Source organism: Rattus norvegicus, chromosome 18, assembly GCF_036323735.1.
Source record: "Rattus norvegicus strain BN/NHsdMcwi chromosome 18, GRCr8, whole genome shotgun sequence".
NCBI classification, from domain to species: Eukaryota; Metazoa; Chordata; class Mammalia; order Rodentia; family Muridae; genus Rattus; species Rattus norvegicus.
This window is the reverse complement of record NC_086036.1, coordinates 13,914,272-13,935,561: the sequence shown is the minus strand read 5'-3', so window position 1 is coordinate 13,935,561 and position 21,290 is coordinate 13,914,272. Positions and strand designations below refer to the sequence as shown.

The 21,290-nt window shown below is 38.0% G+C and overlaps 1 protein-coding gene across 2 annotated transcripts in view; it reads right to left on the bottom strand.

The window, feature by feature from the left end:
- The window catches only part of Asxl3 (ASXL transcriptional regulator 3), a 172,645-nt gene that overhangs the window by 105,306 nt on the left and 46,049 nt on the right, over positions 1 to 21,290 (bottom strand). The window contains exons 3-5 of one of the 2 annotated variants that reach the window (XM_063277685.1): positions 5,452 to 19,257; positions 2,458 to 2,566; positions 898 to 1,006 (exon numbers count right to left, since the gene is read on the bottom strand). In XM_063277685.1, coding sequence (XP_063133755.1) covers positions 898 to 1,006; positions 2,458 to 2,566; positions 5,452 to 5,489 — 256 coding nt within the window. In that variant the 5' untranslated portion in view covers positions 5,490 to 19,257. The remainder of the gene's footprint in view (positions 1 to 897; positions 1,007 to 2,457; positions 2,567 to 5,451; positions 19,258 to 21,290) is intronic. The other variant, XM_056984980.2, reaches the window with a different exon arrangement.

Sequence of the window (21,290 nt, the reverse complement as noted above, 5' to 3'; positions counted from 1 at the left end):
CCTCCAGTTCTTTATAACTGCTGTTCCCACTACGCAGACCTCTCAACCCTTAAAACCTGTTCCTTCAGTCCGTAGAATGAAGTAGCATTTGGCTTCTGGGGCCATTGAGATTACATAAACAGTTAAAGGGCTAGGTGTTTATTGTGCTGAGAGCTAAATGGACAACTCGGAATTATTACTGAATTGCTGTATTTCTGCAAAGTTTGTTTGCTTAAAGATAGTTTAGTAATTTCTACGAGTCCACAGATGAGTATTTAATGTGACAGTCTTCCTCTCAGGAATGATCTGTGGCCATTTTCCTTTTTCTTTTTTTTTTTTTTTTTCGGAGCTGGGGACCGAACCCAGGGCCTTGCGCTTCCTAGGCAAGCGCTCTACCGCTGAGCTAAATCCCCAACCCCGATCTGTGGCCATTTGTGGGACCTGAGAGTTGGCTGAGCTCCAGCAAAGTAGCTTCTGTGGATGAAAATCTACCTTACATTGTCTTGATTCTTTGCAGAATAGCAACACTGACCTTAACTTACGAGAAACAAAGAAATAACCAAAACTAGAGCCTTTAGGCATAAGCCAATGTTGATCTTAGTCCATCGTAGAAATAAAAGTAGAAACACCACCCAGGACCCCTCTCCTACTCTATGGGAGCAATATACAGATTCTGGTAATACCAGGAAAGTTATTCTGGGAAACATACTGTTTAAAATAAACAAAGATGGAAAAAATGTCATCGTTTTCTTGGGTGCTAAGCTTTTAAAACAAAAATGATGGGCAGTAAATCTTAAGTGATAAAAATGTCTCAAAAATTGTATCTCTGATGGTAGAAAAAGCCAAGTAGTGCCTTAACATTTAGACGATAGCACTTTTAAAAGAGCAAAGGTGTAGGCTGGAGTCAGGTCCACTCACCCCTGTTCTCCTCTCCGTTGGCACTGGTCTCTGCCATCTCAGCGCCATCCAGGTCTGGGTCACAGACTAGATCCAATGTTCCGTCCACTGGGCATGATGACTCCTCTTTCTGTAGCAGTTTGAAAACAAACAAAAACAACACCAAAAAAGATTTACAAATATATTAGCAACTGAATACATCTGAATAATGTTCTTAGAATCAGGAGGTGTCATCAGAATTATATGTGAGTAAGAATTGTAGTACCGATCGATTGACTCTAAATAGAAAAATTAGTTCTTAGGATAAAAGAAGGGAAAAATAAAGCATTGAAAAAGCACCATCACCATAGTAGATGTTTCTAGGTAGTCTTCTAAAATCTATACACAGGGATGAAGGGATGGCTCAAGTGGTTAAGAACACTGCCCCCTCTTCCAGATGTCCCAATTCCATTTCCAGCACTCACACAGTGCCTCACGACCATCCATAACTGTAGTCCTATGGGATCCAATGCTCTTATCTGTTGTGCGTGCATGCAGACAAAATACTCATATACATAAAACAAACACAGACATAAATATGAAAGAAACTATTCACAAGATTTCCTCTCGATATATACAGTTTTCACTTTTCAATCCTATGTTCCTTCTGATAAAGACCAATGGATGACATCTCAGAAATTTGACCAATAAATGAAACACCCAGCTATGAAAAAAACAAATGGAAAAATACAAGTAATTGTAACATGGTTATGTTGTTTTCTATAATGCACAATGGGAGAAGAATTGGTGGAATTACAAGTTAACGGAGAAATACTTTGCCAAATGTAACTCTTGGCATTGAAAATAAAACTTCTCAAAGGAATTAATGAACTTTAAAAAGAACTCATCACTTATTAAAGCAAGAACTTGTTTTCGACTTAGCCAATCTAATACAGTGCAAAACAACAAATTATTCTAGTGGATTATAATTATTCTGATAGATCATATTCTTATGTTTTTGGCAAAAGCTGCAGCCTGAGGAGTTTTCTAATCCATATGTCACTTCCCATTCTCAAGAGCATGAAGAGTCCATTAAACAATTACGAAGCATTCATCCAAAGCATCTTCTGATATCTATCTATATACCTCATGGTTTAAATTTTATTTTCTATACATATATGTTATGCATACATTCATTATTGGTAAAAAACAAAACAAAACAAACGAATCCAGACTTTCTCCAGGGTATCACTTGCTACCCCAATTATAAATTCAAGCATACAGGTCCAAGCGTACAGACACGACTGCAGTAAAGTCAAGATGTGTACGCTAACTCTGCTCACCTAAAACTCCCAGCTGACGCTCTGGGACTTTCCTCCCTATAGGTCTTAGAGAATGGACAAGTTCCATTCCCACGTTTATAAAGTAAACTCTGAGGTGTTCCTTAATGAAATCTGTCACCGTTCATTATTCATACAGAACCCTTTCTATGGCATCTGAAAACCTTCTGGGCACAGAGGGTATTCATAGAGATCCAATCGTATTTACCTTGACGTACCTCAAACTGTGTGACACACGGTATACAAAAACGCTCCAACTTACTTTGAGAGCATAGAGGCCTGACTTTCCAGGGATTTTGAGGAATGTTCCATCCCCTATTCGGGTGTTGGTGTGAAGCATGGCATTCAGACAGGCTAAGGGAGAGGTTCCACTGGAAAAGGAAAAGTGCAAAACATGAGCCCAGCTGAGACACAACTTATTAAGCCAAGCATTCTCTCAGTTAAAAAAAAAAAAAACATTGAGAGAAGAAACCTCTTTACATGCCTTCTTAAAATATCTTCCCACCCTTGAAACATCTACATTACAATGAAGGGCCTCTCCAGTTTCCCCAAAGTTAATCAGATTCATCTGTTTTACAGACTTCAGGCAAAAAGTCTCCTAAACACAGCTTTTGTTTTTATTCACAAAGCAACCAATGCTGCATTTTACAGAAACCGAACTTTTATGTGGTGCTATTTTGCAAAATGGCACGATGAAGCCTCAGTTGAAAAATATTTCAGATACCTTAGTGGTTACACTTGAATGATAAAAAAAAAAAAAAAACAAAAAACAAAAAACAAAAACAAAAACAAAAGTTCAAGGCCTGTACCTCTTCATAGGTTGAAAAATAACAAAAGAATAATAAGAAACCCACGGAGAACTGATTTGGAATTATAAGTATTTAGGCTGCTCCTAGTATCAAATTGCTCACACGGTGAATGAGGAATTAGCATCTAGGTTCAGGTTTCCTACAGGTTCGACACTGTCAACTTTTCCTTGCACATGCGGGAATGTGTGTCTGAACATTCTGTCCAAATATCTTCTGTACTAAAGATGTGATGAAATTAAGGGTTACAGCAATATTTAAAAGAAAACAAACTATGCTGCATTCATGATTGAAAGTATCAGTGTGCACATGCGCAAACATTTGTGGACTGTACTCAAGGCCTTACAAAAATGTTAGTCACATGTACTGTGTGTGTATCGCACTTCACTTACGAGACAGGTGCCTTTGGATGCTATAATTGAAAGGTATGAACACTGCGGTTTACTGTCGATGTGCACGTGTACTAAGTGACTGTGTGCATTTAATTTCCAATTATTCCAAAAGATCAGTATTTGGTTAAATCGGTGTTGATTAGAACTGCCCTGCCCTACTCCACAAGCCGCTTAAGACTTAGATTTTTAACCTCAAATATTTTGAAACAAAGGAGCCTTTAAGACATGAACTTTCAAATTTTGAGTTATTAGGCAAAACTAAATTATATGCTACTAACTTTTTCTAAAAGCCAAGATGTTCAAATCTCTTATTTACTAGGAAGGCTTGCTGGTAAAAATAAAAAAGAAGAAGCAAAATTGCTGAGTTGCAGGAACGCATTATTGCAAATCAGCATGGATATGCATCGTGTCCTGAAGGTTGGGAGCAGTCTAATAATGTGGGTCTTTATTATTTTAGGAAGCAGCTTTTCTGTGCCAACGTAGAAATACAATTCCATTGGGTTTGACAGGAAACAAGAATCCTAATGTAAATTTGGTCAGAGGACAATGTGCTGTAACAGTTGACTCACGTGGGAACAGTGCTATGGCCTTATGTAATGTCTCTCCTCAGGAAGAGCCTACAAGCCCACTGGCCTCATTTCAGTATTTTCCCTCATGAAAGATGTTTGCTCATATGTAAGTGGACCGAGCTACAGCTATAAAGAAAAAATAGACTCGTCTCCCTAGAACTATCTCTCTACAAATGAATTCCAGATAAATAATGCAACATGTTATACTGAACACTGCAAAATATGTAATTTTTATATTCCACTCTCCAGACCAAAAAGCAGAGAAAAAAAATTGATGCTGGGAATGGCTGTGCCAGATTTCAGGAGTTTTAAATTAGTGAAACTGTCAGAAATGCAGACTTTCTACAGGGACGTGACAAGATGTGAACATGACAAGTCACACAGAATCCAGTCCATAAAAATTACACTCTCTAGATCTTTAAAACCATAACTTAACAGAATTGTCCAGCTGACATCAAACTTCACAATAGCCTTCCTGATCTTCAGAGGACATTCTTAATGCACACAATTCCAAGGATGTAGATTGAGGACATTTAGGAGGAGTGTAGATTTAAAGGCAACTAAGAATACAGAACAAATCTACTACTCCAGTTTACGTTTTCTAAGGTAAACATGATCGCAGATGTGAAATTGCTGGTTTGGTAGCAGCTTCATGCTATAATTAATGTCAGCTAAGGACTTCATCTCATACAGACAATAAGCTTTAATGAGCATAAGTGCATTAGTAAGGTATACTGTGTATTAACTTAATAAGCTCAAGATTTACCATGGAAAAAATCAAAATATGTAACTCACAACCATAAGATAATAAAGCTCCGAAGATATCAACAACTGTTTTAATTTCCTCAAATATTTCCCCAAAGAAACAAATAAAGTATTTTGATTTAAAATTAAATTCACCTTCTTGATGAATTAAAATGTTCTTGCAACTCAAGTCAATCTGGTTAGTCGTCCCTCATTAAGGTTTTAATTGCATTTCTACATAATTATTTTGTAGATCATTATTTTGATCTATCTCATTTAAAAACAGTAAAATGCTTTCATCTAAAGATACCAATGTTTCTTAAAAAGAAGCAATAAATCCAGTGTAATATATTCAATGGAAAAATAAACCTTTAAAGTATTCTAGCTTACACCTTTACTTATGGCTATTGATATCAATTCCCTATTCCATAGATAACAGAGCCTTCTTTTCTTGAAATATATGCGTGTCGTCTCACCTAACTGCTGTACCAAATAATTAAATGAAAGTCTTATTTGTACAATTTTATTATTTTATATTCATAAAATGTAGAGTATCACACACACAACTATGAAGGAGAGTGGAACACATCTGTGCCCCCAGTTACTCCTGTACAGTTGGGACAAACATTAATCTTGTCCATCAGAATTGAACACATGACCTCCAAAATGGAGCACATACTGTGGGTGGAATCATAAAGCATCAACATTTTAAGAAAATGGCTCAGAAAATTCAGGAACTACTTACTTTCTAACAGGATGGGTTGGAGGAACGGTGGCATCCATTTGTGAAAGAAAAACAAAGGACAAAGAAGAAAAGAATATTAGTCTTATTGTACAAAGAGTGGTTCATTTCACCATGTCAATACGTAAGACAATGTTCAAGAGTGGGACTTAAGTCTTGGATTTGGCTGCCTGGGGAAGTTTGGGAAGAAAAATAGAAACATTAGGCTATAGGGTGACTGATTCCTTCACTAATATTTCTAAGATGTTTCCACTTTACTGACAATGTGTGTCTATTTCCATATGGAAAATATAAGACGAAATAAATAAGCGGGGTGTTTGCTCCACACAGGCCCTGTAACCGGGCAGTTTCCTATACACCTGCCAGAGTAGGCCCACTCAACTTGTTAGCTTTTCCCCCTGGACTGAAGGCTGTGGAACCCTTCTGGTTTGTTTCATTTCCCACAACCCCTGAAGCAGAACAGGGGTGGAATTTGGAGGGAGGGAGCAGGCATAATTTAAACTGTCTAGACATCAAAGAACCTCCAGAGACACTTTGCAGAGCTCTGGTGCTATGTGAAATATAGAAAAACCATTCCTTTCTATCATCAAATTGCTGATGGAACACATAAAATTTACTAACAGTCAATTCTGAGTGCTATAAATGGACAGCTTGTCTATTTAAGTAATGTTAAAAACCAGGAAGGATGCTGGGAAATGTGATTGAAAGAATATTCACAGATCTGACAAAGACTATCTCAATCACAGGTGTCCATCCCTTCACACAGAAAAACACTATTTCTACAGAATATTTAAGTCACACAAATCCTAAACTATTTTATTACATTAATGTGGTTTTTGATAAAATGGTAGAATCAGCTTTCGGTAAATTTTTTAAATCTCATTTTTCAAATATATGACTATTAAAAATTAATGCTATGCAATGTAAATCTAAAAACTTAAGAAGTTTAATAAGCAATTATGCAGCACGCTTATTAGAGAGAAACTATGCTGAGTGCTATTAATATAAATAATTATATGCTCACTCTCCCTTCAGAAAGGAATTATTAATAACTTCTTACAAATATTTCTACTGTAAGGTTTGAGAAAATATCTTCACTTTGTAAAGAACATTTTTTAAGAATAAATGATATGATTTCTGTTGATACATGTCATGGGTTTAAACATAGATAAGGGTTCTTTTGGCTTACGAGGTGAAAACTGAAATGTTTCTGCTCAGAAAGTGTACAGTTTACTGTGTTATATTTTACAAATCATATTCTTGAAATGTTAAAGGACAAATAATGCATCTTTGGTTATTTTGGCGATGTGTATGCTTGCCAGGCGTGGGCCTGCCAATGGAGAAGAATTGGTCACATTGCCAGTGAAAGAGTTGCCTTGTAGGCACCCTGACTAACACAGGGCACGCTGGTGATACATCAGTAACGTAGATGATTGAAATCACCCCAGAAAATCAAGAGCACATTAACTTGCTACTATGAAATATTACTGCCAGTAAAGACTGAAATACCTTCAAAACTAGATACCCCTGAATACAGTATGTGACTAATCTATGCATGTAAAACACCTAGGCCATGACAGATGAACAACACCACCGGAATGTGCATTTCACAGGACTGCAATCACCCCGATATTTGGATTTTGAGAACAGAATCTACATGATTTGTGGAAGGAAGTCTCCAGAGAGCTCAGTGGAGTCTGAGGTGGGGAATAACAAGACTGGAATACAGAAAAGTATAAAATAAATAGAAACCAAAGTGACTCAAATAGGACACGGCTGAAAGGAGGACATGTTGTAAATTTATATGGGAACATATCTACATCATAATTTTTCAGTGCAAGACATCAAGCCCAGAGCTCTGTGCATGTTAGGCAAGGAGTCCACCACTGGAGTTACATTTCCAGCTCTTCCGTGACTTTCAGTATTTATTATATCTCTAAGGGAAAGTTACGAATGTAGACTTAATGCTCCTTTATCAACTACAGCTACTACGGCAAAAGGTAATTATGAAATGGCATGACTTAATTGTGTTCCGACTTAATGCATACATTTTAAGAAGACATTTCAGATTTAAGCATTTAACGCACAGCTCTGATGGCCCATTGACTTGTATGGAGAGATGTCTCCTTAGCAGCTTTGTTCTTCTTAGTACCTTAGTATTCTTAGAGGCTAGAATTTTCTCCACTTTATAAAGCCTGTAAGTCACTGGCTGACGGACTGCAGAAATTCACAGAGATCCTTACTATGCTGATAGGTCATCGAGGAAAGTAAACTCTTCTGTGGAAGGACAAGAGTTTATCTACTAGTTTAACTTAGTATCTATATGGGCAGCAAGAAGTCTTCTAGATTCATTCTAAATATAAAGATATAGTTCATTATATAAATTTCAAAGAGTACCCCTAACGTAAGGCAAGGCTGTTCCTGCCAATTGCAGACATTTTGTAGGGTATATGCCACAAGGGCAAATTGATAGTGGTAAATGTCTCACACACTGATACCCACTGCCATGGCACCAGGACTACTACAAAAAGTAGTCAAACATAAAAAGTAAGAAGACTCCAGAGGTGGTCATTGAGGTACAACTGAGGTTAGACTATTGGCTAAGTGTATCATATTTAGTTGGACTATCATGACGTAGGTCCTTCAAATACAGAATGGGAATGACAAAAGTTACTGTATCAGAAGGACTCCTCTGGGGTTGAGCTAAAACATAGATGTACTAGAGAACTATGCTGGTGAGTTGTAAGTATTCAAGGGCTAGATGGGCTATTTACTTCATATACTACCATTACTACTAAAAGTAAGCAACTGTTTGATGGTCAAATAATATCAATGTGGAAAGAAATTGATATTTCAGAACTCATGTAAAACTTGGCTAGGGAAAGCTCTATTTAATTTCTATTTTTTTTTACCTCATAGTAAAAATTAAGGTAACACCTGCACGTGGGGAACTTGGTGAATAGCTTGTACTATGTAATATAGAAATTAAATGAGGAGAAAGATAGCAATGGGTGTCTATTATTATTACCATCATATATTCAGAGTATCAATAGCTGGTCTAGGCCTTTGAAATTATTCTCCATATTCCTTACAGTCACCATAGAGTGTTAGCACAAATCTCAGCCTTACAGCTGTGACTGAAGCCTGAACACTAAGAAAGATATCAAATAACAGCCAAGTACCAGACCAAATTCTGACTTCATTCCCAGGCCCATGCTCTCTGAACTGTCTGGTGCTCAAACCACAGAACTACCCCTTCCCCTGAATACTAAAAGGAGAAATGAAAGACACAAACAAAAGCCACATTCTGTAGATGTTAAGTTTTCTGAGCTTGTCTTCGCTTAACCTTAGGAAATGGTTGGTTTCGGATCTTATAAAGAGCTGGTCTGTAGTAGGTAACGGTTGCTTGTCTTCCTCAGGTAATGCTAGTCATGAACGTTAGGGAACGAAAGGCTTAGGGAAAACAGAGTGGAGAATCCAGACCCATAATTGAGATGTCTCTGTAGAACTAGATCATTAAAGAAAAAAATTCTATTCATTGAACAAACATTTACACAAACCCTATATAAGTCAAGCTAATCCTCAAATAAATTTACACTCTGACAGTGCTTTGCACATAATAGAAATGTATGCTGAGCTGAGATGAATTTTCTGAGTACATATGAAAGGACAGGGGACTCGAGAGAGAGGCAGCCTTGAGGCATGTTTCAAACCAGAGGAAAATCATTTGGAATTTAAATACTGCTTTTAGTGTATTCCAAAGGGATGACTGCCCTTAATACAAATGCAGCTACAGTCAATCCATGGACAGTTTGTACCATTCCCCCATTCCCTATCCACAGCAGGCCAAAGGACATATTCCCAAATACAGATTTCCAAAAATTGATGTTGGGAAAATAAAATACTGAATTCTATACACCAGCGGGCAGACATTAAGCCCCACATGATAGATTGGTGTCATTGCAAACTGTAAGCACATATTGTGCTCCACCCATAACTCTCAGCCTTTTATACCATGTGACAAATGGTAAACACTGCAACAGTCCCACGTCCATCTATGCTATACTAAGCCATGATTCAAAAATACTGCAAAAATGGTGTTAGAGAAAACAACTTTTTATGTTCCCTCATCCAAATTAACCAAATAAATCAACAGTACATATCAAAGTTGCAGGAAAATACATTTTAACTTTGTAGTGGTATTTACCCATACAATAAAAGAAATATTTAGCTGTATTGCCAAAATAATAGTCTTTTTAAAAGCATGTAAAACATCTATTTTTCAAAGATGCATTTTAAAATTCTATGTGTATGGATGTTTTACCTGCAAGTACGCGTATACACTACATGTGTACCTAGTGCCTGTGGAGACCAAAGGACAATGGAAGACCCACTGGTTCTAACGTTTGGTATAGTTCTAAACCTCCATGTATGTGCTGGGTCTTCTGCAAGGGCAGCAAGTGGAGCCATCTCCCCAGCCCTAACCTTTTAGCCATCTCTACATTCCTTAGTCAGTGAGCCATCTTTCTAGTCCCTAAAGCATCTATTTTATCGCAAAACATGATGCAATGTGATGATTCTTCCTGTACAGATTTTAAAAATCAAAAGATATAGCTACGAACTTTGGGTAGCTGAAAAATGTACCTATTCAAAACTGAGAATGGCATGTTTTCAGAATTTCCTTCACAGAAGACACACTGTGCAGGGAAAACACCTTTCTCCTGCGTCCTGCTGGTTCCTTCTCTCGCCTCCCTTAACTAAAGCACCTCAAATTATTCCATTCCTTTCTTGTGTAGGAAGCCTTACTAAAGCTCATCTTAAATCCACATTCTTTACTTTCACACACTCTGATTCACTCTGTCCCTCACTCACAAGAGCAGCATTCCATTGTCTCTAAATGTCCTCCCTGATTTTAGCACCTCCTATTTCAATTTGTCCGACACACTTAACCAAGCAATCTTTCTCCTCCTACAGCCATAGCGACCAGAGACTGATTTTGTTAATTGATGACTTTCCCTTCCCTACAGAGGAACTACCAAGTGCGCTCATGATTGAGTCTCTTAGGATGTACTTGGCACCCATCTCAGCTTCTACCTCCCCAGTGGCTCAACTATGCTCAGGGGGTTGCCATGAGACTATGGCTCTCAAGACTATGGTTTGGCCCAGGGGAAGCCATTTGTTGGGAATCATCACTTACATTAACAATGCTTAATTTCTGCCTTCAAAATACAAATTCTAACGGAGAGTCTAACTACCACACACATAGAAACAATTTTGTGCTCCAAGGAGATCCCGTTTCCTCTAGGACGGTCTCAAAGCTTCATTTCTTTCTTGTGTGTTGTCTTCCAAAACTGTTTATACAGCTCACGCTCATGGCCTCATCACTTCCAATCAGTCTGAAAACCCCATAAGGAGCCTAAAAGAAAGGGCTGCCATGCGCGCGAGCATAACATATTTACCCTAGTCTGCTTGGTATCTAGAAGGTTGACTCCCTTCTCCTTATTAATGATTCCAGCATAGCCATCAATAAAACCAGTCTCGGTTTCCCCACCGGGAAAGCTAGCAGGATGAAACCACCCCTGTTGTTATAGTGGTTGGGAGTTTTGCATACTTTTTGCAACATTAATATACAAATATAGAGACAACATAAGTAATTTTCAGTTGGAATATTAGCAATGGAGACACAAAAAAACCAAGTAATTCGTGTATGCTTAGCCTCCTTGGAGCTCAGAGAATAAAGATAGCCAGAGCAAAGTGAAACCAATCCTAGAAGGAGAAGAGGGAAGAAAATTAAGTTCCCAGAATCCCCTGCACCAAATGTTGAAGATGAACCATGGGATGCTATGTTAAATGAAGCAAAATTGTCCTGCTTACATCTTTATCTGAATAAGAGAAAGCCTGAGACAAGATAACTTCACCCAACCTGTCACTTCCTCATCTGTCACATAAAAAGAACATAGGTGTACGGTGTTTTCAATTATTTTACTGCATTTACTTTTAACTTCTTTGGCGTAGGTATGTGTGTGCGTGTGACTGTGTACCATTAAGCAAGTGTGGAAGACAGAAAGTGATTGGTAAGAGTGGGATTTTCTCTTTCCACCGTGGTAGCCCTGGGAGCTGAACTCAGGTGATTAGTGTTAGTTGGAAGTGTCTTCACCCACGGAGTGATCTCAGGAGCTCAACCAGTGCTTAGAGATCCCCTAATCCATTTATAGCTAAGGTTTTAAATCAATCTGGAATTGGTACACTGCCAGCTTTTCAGAGTGGATTCTAACTGGGTATTTGACTGTATGTTTCTCTCGTGTCAGTGTTCTTTGTTAGCACTAATGGCTTCTCCTGTCCATCATGATCTTCCTACCCACCACCGGCTATACAGCTTACGCTGATCTGACAGTGATAGCTTCTGGCCGCTCTGACACTACTCTGCTGCTGCTGGCAATCTGACTCTATTAACGATTCTCTATGCTCCTCGCACATTCAGGAAATGTTGATAAACTAACATTTCACAATTTATAGAGAAGAACAAATTTGGAAGCTTCGTGATTCCAAGAATTGGCTGAGGCTATCCAGACATGGCTTTGTGAAATATTCGTCTAAGAATATAAGCTGGTATAACCTAATTTGGAAAAACATTTGGCAATATCCAGTGAAGAATCTCTCTACATGTTCTGTAGATCGACAATCTTATATTTCCATATAAGCTCCAGAAAAAAAATCTTATTTTCACTGAGAGATAGTACTTACAGGAAAAACATTATAAATGATCTAAATGTTTAGTACATATAGCTATGAATATAGATAAATATTTATTTAGGTAATCACAGTAAAATATGGAGTCTACAGTATAATAATACTTAGTAAAGCTTTGATATTGGTTGCCTCTGAGGAGAAAAGGAAGGAATTCAAAGAGAAATCAACTCTTTCTATTGGAATTTCTTTAATGAATCAGAAGCAAGTGTGAAACCATCTCCACGTGTGGATAACAAGTTAGTTTTTTCCTTAGTATAGAAGTATCTAATCATTTTCAAAATAGAAAAAAGGGATTTTTATTGCTATTCACATTTTTCCTTAAATCATATCATATATTCTCCCTTGATTTTATTTTTAATGATTATTTTATACAAGAAATAAGTATTTATTGCCATGGGAAGTATTTAAGTACTTTCTTATAAACAACTAAAAAGTCTTCTCAACACTTCACAACCCCCCACCCCAAGAATAAATCCCACACATTGTACGAGGAGCAGTGAGCACTACATCTTTTTATTGAAATCCATAAATCAATCAATACTAGGGAATAGGCATCTCTTCTAGTCATTGCTTTATGACAGGCTTGTCTTTTTGCTGTGTCTGGAAGACTTTCCGAAAGAAATGTCTTACTTTGGGGGTTTAATAAGTAATAGAATCTTAGATGTTTCTAAAAATATCTTATAAAAGTAGACATACTGTGTAACACTTTAAGTGTTTACCATAGAACACTAAAACAGTAAAATAATATAGCATACTTAGTTTGCATGTTATTTTATCCATTCACACAGTGAAAAGGAAACTTGTACACAACTGATGGTTATTATATAGCTCTCTTTCAGAAACAAATTTCAAAAGTTGAGTTTTTTATTTGATGTGTCCATTAAAAATTTTGGAAACTACCTTCTAACAAAAGTACTTAGCCAATGATGGCTAGTACCAATCTTTAAGCCTATGCTGATCTGATAAAGGGTGGGAATGTTTTCCACCAAATAGGTGGAAAACATGAAGGAGAAACTAATGGGCAGGACAGAACACCCCATGAAGCACTTTGATATAGTGCTGAGAACCAAGCCAACTACGGGGGGCTCAGGAAAACATGGTATACTCTTTTTGTTTTGTTTTATTTTGTTTTTCTTTCAAGGCAGGTTTTTTTCTGTATATCCCTGCCTGTCCTGAAATTTACTTTATAGACCAGGGTGTCTTGAACTCATAGATGTGTCTGCCTTCCAAGGGGTGGGAGAAAAGATATGATCCACCATGCCCAGCTAACACAATATAATCATTTAAAAAATCAGCCTCCTCTCATTGCAGAAGATGACAGTGTACATGACGGGATTTCAGCATGAAGTCAAACTTCAACTTAGATAAACCAAGAAGACAGATCAACGAGGAACCCGTAGGATCAGAACGCTTACAGATGGGAAAGAATTTCACCACCGCAACCATGGTGGAGATGCGTGAGGGCAGAGATGTGGAGGACAACTCGAAGAACTTGTGGATAGTTTCTATCCATTTCGCTCTGTGCCACGGTGCACTCCTAGCAAGGGTGAGGCCCTGGGTTCTCTCTCCAGCCAAACATAAAAGGCACCGACAAGGTAAACGCTGAGCTGAAATTTGGGATTGTTTCCAGGACTTCAGGTAAACTGCAGTATAAATGCATGTAATGGCTGGGGTGAGATTTAGCATTGTTTCCAGTCTTGTAGGAAAACTGCCATATCCTTAATTAAGGTGGACAACACTGAAGAGGAAGTCTTTAGGCAATGGGGAATTACTTCTGTACTTTAAGGACAGGCAAACAGAATTCATATACACACATCAGAGTTCATGTTGGGATTGGAGAGTAACACTTGGACATCAACATACAGAAGACATTTAAGATGGGGACACCTGAGGCACCTCAGAGAGAGGAAAAAGGAGAAAAATTATTCACTTGCATTAATTATATTCCAAACTTCAAAACACAAATTTCAAGTATTCCTGACATCAAAGAAAGGGGGAAATGATATAAAGATTTCATTAAACATTATTAAATATACATAACAAAGTACATGATCTCAAATTACCTATGCATACGAAGTAACCAAGATCTTGCCAGTAAGATCTTAATATAATTTTGCTATTGAAAATAATGCAAGCCTGTCGCTAAACATTTGCCCATGGATACAAGAGAGAAATCACCCCAGATCACAGTGCCTCGAATATCTTAAACTTTGCATTTTGCAGATTTTCTTCTAGCCTACTTTGCTTTCTCCCATTTTAAAGTTACACTGCCCAAGAATATTTAACTTTTATAACTTTCTGATACTGCTCTAAAAGGACCATAAATTAAATGTTAAACTGTTGATTTGTTATCTGCTTCTTTCTTACCCAGTAGTCTTCAATTCTTCTATACATGAGAATTTTAGGGGAACTTTTAAAATGCCAACCTCAGGGTTTCATATCTGCTAAACAACGGCAAAAACAAAATACCAGCGAGGCCCGCTATTACCGTTCTTGCTAATCTTTCTAAATGATCTCTGCGTGCAGTTGAATGGTCCCACTGACGACACCGGTGGACATCCAAATGTATGCACTATGGAAATATGTGATGGTTGAGATCTCTCTATCTTTTTTTTATAACCAATCTAATGTTCTTAAAATATATTTGTAGATATGAAATAAATCATAAGGATATGGGTTATGTAAAGATCCTTCTGTGAAAAGTGCCAAGAAGTTTTAAAAAGAATTAGTTTGTTTCCACCTTTACCAATAACAACTGAATGGCTAGGAGTATCATTAGGAGATAAAAGTGCACAAATAGAATAATTAATCTGATTAATTAATGGATTAACTAATTAAACACATAAACCAACAAAAATCACCAAGGATGGCTTTGTTTTATGTTTAGTAGTAGTAATAAGATGACATGGTGATCCACATACGTGTTTACTCCTGTGTTTTATACATTAGCCCATCTTGGTGCATGTGTCTGTGCTAGGAAGTTTTATGGTCATTATGCTCTTCCTTATTATCTTAATAATTTCTTCTAACACATTTAACATATTACTAATATGTCTTACTCATGAATAAATTGACATTTACTGCAATTCTTCATATACAAATGCATAAGAAGAAGCTTTGGGATGTTTTCCTTCTGTTTGTACTTCACAGCCATTAAAGGTTATTCCCCTTTCAAGGAAGGTCTTATAATTCTCATAATTCTTCACCAATGTATGATTGCCTGGTATCTGAATTTTCTACCATAGCTACCTCTTTGCCAACGTCAAACCCACTAGTACAATAGTTCAATAAGAATATATCATTTGCCATGGCTCTTCCAAGCTCTAAGAGAAAGAGAGGCACTCCCCTGTCCATTTCTTCCCATCTGTTTCCTCCTAGCATTCTCTCTCTGGCTGTCCTCATCTAAAATTCCTTCATCAGCAGAATGTCAAGAGAACTCAGCTCAGAATTTTGCTGGCTATGAGAAAAATTTTACCTTTAAATGTTTGATAAAGGAAACAGCTAAAAATAATTAGAACAGCCATTGCTGTTTAAGACTGGTGTGCATAACGATGATTTAAGCTAGCTTTTTCTTTTTATGACCAATTATTTTCAAGCTACTTTGTTTACTGATGTAATTTTTATTAGACATATGAGCATATTTAATAAACATGCCTTAATAAAATGTTTGATGAAATTTAAGTGTCATAGCATTATGCTGGTATAAAATACATCTGTAAAATTTGAATAGAATTATATAATAAAAAGACAAACTATTTTATACAAGTCTTAAATTCAGGGTAAGGCTTCTCATAAAATCTCCCTTTTGAGAAGGAAGTATTAATACAAAGTCACGTGAATTCAAGTGTTCCTTCCCTTCCCAAGCTTAGTATGTAACACATAAACACAGCAACTAAGTTCAGGTCTAAAGCAGGTATAGTTCGCATGACTTTTGCTTAAGTACACCATCTTCGAAAAGGATACGGGAGAGACAGAAGTCGCCTGCAGGGACTTTGACACAAACCAACAGCAACAGTCTTATTTCAGAGGTGGAGAATGGGTGCCCAGTAAGACAAAGAAGAGTGAGGAAATGATCAAATCAAATACTTAAAAAGTATATATAGTCATTGTGGCATGTGTGTCTGTGTGTATGTATGTATGTATAATGGTGTATGTATAATTATGTATGTACATGTGCAGGTGTGCACACGTACGTGTGTGTATAAGTGTATGTGTAATTGTGTAGGCAAAAGTGTGTGTGTGTGTGTGTGTGTGTGTGTGTGTGTGTGTGTGTAAACAAACTTCGCTTTACAATAATATCTTCCTTGGGAGAATATGTATTTTGATAACTTCTTGAAGAGAAATGCAGTTTTGCATAAAACAAACCTTTGAATACTGAATTTGACAGCAATATCATTCCAACCAGGTTCACAAAGAATTTCTCAAGAGGACAACTCACTCCAGCCAGGATGAGGGAGAGAATGGGTAGGAAGCAAGAGAATGACTAGCTGAGGGCAAAGTTCAAGAAAAACCACTGCAAACCCGCACTTCCACTTCAATGACCAAGGGCAACTGAGAGAATAGCTGTTCTCGAATACTACCTCATGTAAATGTAGAAGTGCTCCAATCAGCCTTGATCTTGTAATCTTCCTAAACACTAGGACTTGGGGTATCCCTGCTTCTGACTGTTGTCAGACATTAAGTACAGAAAGGTCCACTGTACTCACTGAACATGAGTTAATATTCCAGAGCCTTCACACTGCCCCATTAGTTAAGCTCTCAGGAAATAGTTCCTTTATGTGCTTGCCACCCACATCCACGAAATCAATGTTTCACCATAGCTAAGTCAGGATATCTCAAGGTGCTGTGTCCATCTCTAAAACCACTTCCTAGGTTGCCAAGACACTGTGGGTGCTGAGCAGGCCTCAGTTTACAGAGGTTTGTGGGTGAATCAAATGCACCCTCAGGTGCCAGTAGCATGGGCAGTAGCAACATATTGTAAGCGGCGAACTACGACCACTTAAATAAACGGACCTCCTATTGCCAAATGACAGCGTTTAAGTCCCGGGCTGTATCAGATCTGGTTTTATCAAGTGAGGGGGTTGGTGAATCCATTTTGATGGTGAGAGCTACTCAGTCACATCAAAACCACGTGATGGGCTCCACACTTCACGGAGATGAAGAGAACTATCATAACATCCGCAAACAGAATACCCAAATTCTCTACACTTTGTTCTACATATCTCTGCATGGGAAAAATGTGCAGATATATATTTTAAAAAAAACTATTATAAACTGTAATAGCCTGGTGTTTGCCTTCAAGCACTGATTTGCTTGAATAGTGACTTACACATTGATTATTAGTTTCCTAAGCTGCAACCTAAGGTATCATTACTTCATTTTCAATAACACACGGTGAACAAGTGTCAGAGCAAAGCCATCAAAATCCAAATTCTAAACCTGTTCCTCTCACTGGGGAAACATTTGCTGACCCTAAAATGCTTCCTTTTGTCAGGGCTTGTCCAAAGGGAGTTTTAAGCAAGCGCCGTAAGTTTTCAAAAATAAACAGTAAGCTAGCGCATTCCTGCGTCTCCTGTTTCCTCCATGGTTTGTTCTTGCCTCCTAATAGGCATGTTTTTCTTCTTTGTCCCCCTCTCTGGGGACCAAAATCTAACGTTAGAGTGTAGCCTATTGTGATGTAAAAACAAGCCAAGGCTCACATAACATCTCTTCCTAGTGAAATTCTGAGAACTCGGGCCACATACCTAACTTTGCTTATCTTCAACTTCCTCATCTGTAAAACGAAGAAACAGCACACATCTCCTCCAAGCTTCTGTGAGGATTTAATGAACGAAAAAAGGAGAAAGTGCTTGGCCCTCCTCTAGACACTGATCACTGCACAAATGTGCGTTTCCTGCTCTTTCGCCAGGCTGACATTCAACCAGCGGCTCTAACGATATTTACAGACACACACATCTGTGTTTCCTTTCAGGTCTCCACCTGAACTTCCTGATGTTCAACACTCAACACACATGTCATCCTCTGCATGAAGATAACTAAAACAATATGTGCATAAAAACAACCAAGGAGAAGCACCGAGTTTCTAAGGAACATATCTAATATGCAAAACATTCTAGCACGTTCTTTAAAAAAAAAAACTTACAGTGCTTAAGCAGCACAAGGAATATTAGAGGCAGGATGCATGGTTCAATATACCTTAAAGGTACAATCCAATTTGGTTCTTGGTATAACAGCCAGAATCATAATATGCTTTTGGTGAAGACAAAAACAATACATGCACCGTTGGCCTCAAAGGTAATCATTAATGTAACAAGGCTTCAAAGAGTATCCTTCAAAGAGTCCTAAACAAACAGGGAGTGAGCAGACTACAACTTGTACAAAGAAGACCGTGGTCGTGTAGTCACTATTCACAGGGAAGAAGATTTGGAGATATTCCAGGGAGAAAAATAAACATTTCTGCCTAATACCACAGAAGGATTTTCATGATTAGATAAATTCGTGTATAGCATATGGCCACAGTTGACAGATGTAATTCAAGCAGAGATATTAAAAAGCACTCTATAGCCTTTCATATTTTCACTTCCCAACTCAGCCCACTTTCTGAGTTTCCACACTAGTTTGCAATTGTCACACTGGAGAAGCAGAAATGACAGATATGAGTGAGTTATGTTGAGGAATCTCTCTCATCACCTTTGACCCAATCACTCAGCTCACACCACCTGGCCTCTGGGCATCCTGTGACTCTCTCATGTCCACTAAATATAAACAGGGGAAGTGAGTGACTGTTGTGGGGTTCCATACAGGAAGTCCCTCAATGTCCATTTCACCCACAATGCTACCTGGTACCTACCCGGAAGGAATGAACGGAACCACTCCAATGCAATCCCAGCCACTCCTGCTAGTTCAAGCATTCGGTTCAGCATCACCTCATGACCACCACGAAAGCAGCTGAGGCTCTAATACAATCATCATGGAAAGGTGTCCCAAATCCTTCATTCCAGGAAGAGCCTTCATACACACCAACGCTGTCTCCAAGCCATGCCGGGGTCTGAAACCAGACTGGAAAATATTATATATGTGTATATATAGTACAACTCCCACAAACCACTCTTCTACTTTGTCATATTTCTTTATAGCCACTAAACCCATCTCTATGTATCGCCTGTTCAGGGTGGAGATATGAACATTCAAGGAAAGGTTCTTTCCGGTAGAAGGGAAGCAATAAGCCCAGGAAGACCTGGTGCTGCCTGGTAAGGTTCTTGAGGCGATCCCAAATGGAACATACTTTGTCCTGAAGGGAAGAGAGAAAACACAATGTAGGTTTCCAAGCCTGACCTTCTAAACTCATTAAACAGGGTCAAACTATGCTTGTAGATTTAAGAAGTCTTAGCTTTCCCAGGAAATAGCTATGGCAGACTAACTCTTGAGGCTCCATTTTTCACTGAGCATCTCTTGACTTGCCCTGAGTCTCACCTCGCGAGCAACTCTTTAATAAATCTAGCAACCTCTGTTTCAATGGCACACCTAGACTGTCCACTGTGAAGACTTTAGACTTACGGGCACGGGGCTCAGAATCTTAGACTGAGAAACAGCTTCAGAGGCATAAATGACTGATGGTTACACCAACACCTATTACATCTTAAAAAGGGAAAAGAGCTAAAACGAAAGCAAAATCATTTTTTCTCCCTACTGAATAAATTTCTCTGAGACAATATGAAGACACTGTGTGGATTCTCAAGGATTAGCCAGAGAGTTGGCTAATCATATTTTCTTGGGTCCTTTGCTGAAAGACAGAAGGAAGACTGTCTCCTTTCCAGCATGTCCTCTGGCATAGAATCATGCAATGCTAACGACTAACTACCTATGAGTTTCAATCCCACCACAAAATTTTGCCAAGCTCTATGCTCCTAGGATATATTCAGAATAAACTTAAATGATTTGAATCACCTCAGCTTCAATGTCTATGTACTTACACTACAGGGTTTTTTTTTCCTTAACAAAAGCAAACTGCAATATACGAACTGTCTGTTATAAACAATTCCATTTAAAGCTAATAGAATCCTGCCTCTCTGTCTCTACTTCACTTCCTCTACTGGCCATGCTCATCTCATTCTTGTAATATTCAGTTTACAGGAAAGTAAAAGAGCTTTAAAATGACCATCTACTATATTGCCTCTGCTGCCCACCTCATCTGTGTTTCCTCACAGCTCGTTTATCCCGTATGTCAAACATCCAGAGATCTTTTAGACATATCTGGACCTGAGATTTCTACCAAACATAATACTCATTATGTTTTTCTACATGGTCTTCAGAAACTTCATCACATCTCGTAGAACTTGGTATGTTTTTCACTAAGAGTCATGTGAAGAATTACTGACTCCTCTAGACAGAAAAAAAATCAGAAAATATTATTTTAAATTCATAGGGATATATAAATAAAGGGATAATCTATTAGTGGCGTAATTAAAATGTTCAATAAAATGGGAATTTAGCAATATGTCACTCACATTGTACATCCTCTGTCTGACTTGTCACTGATCCCTGACTGCACAAACCAAGGTTCTGACCATCTCATAGGTAGACATTTGTTATTGGTGTCTACAAGAAATAGTTATTTCATCAGATAAGTGTCTGCTGTAATGAGCCCATGATCTGGGAATAAAAAGAACTGCAAACATGAAAGGGTGTGTCAACGGCTTTCTAGAAATTCATAACTGGGTTTAGAAAGACGTGCAAATAAAAATAATAACAGCAGCACTTTAAAGACTTCTCATTGGACAGAAAAGAGGGAAATTAATTTCTGCCAATGTCCTGTGGAAAAGACCTCCCAGAGGAGGTGACAACCTGGATGTTAAATGGCAAACAGGAATTATAATATTATGGCCACAACAGCCAGTCAAAACATTAGATCTATGCAACTATCAAAAACTTTAAAAGGCACTACTCATAACTAAAACATATTCTGTGTTACGTGCAGCTTACAGGGCAATAAATCTACTTCAGTATCAAGGAAAACCCTTAACACGTTTTGAGTACTCAATGAGTATTAACATGTGAGACACAATGACAGGACACAAGTAACGGGACAGATT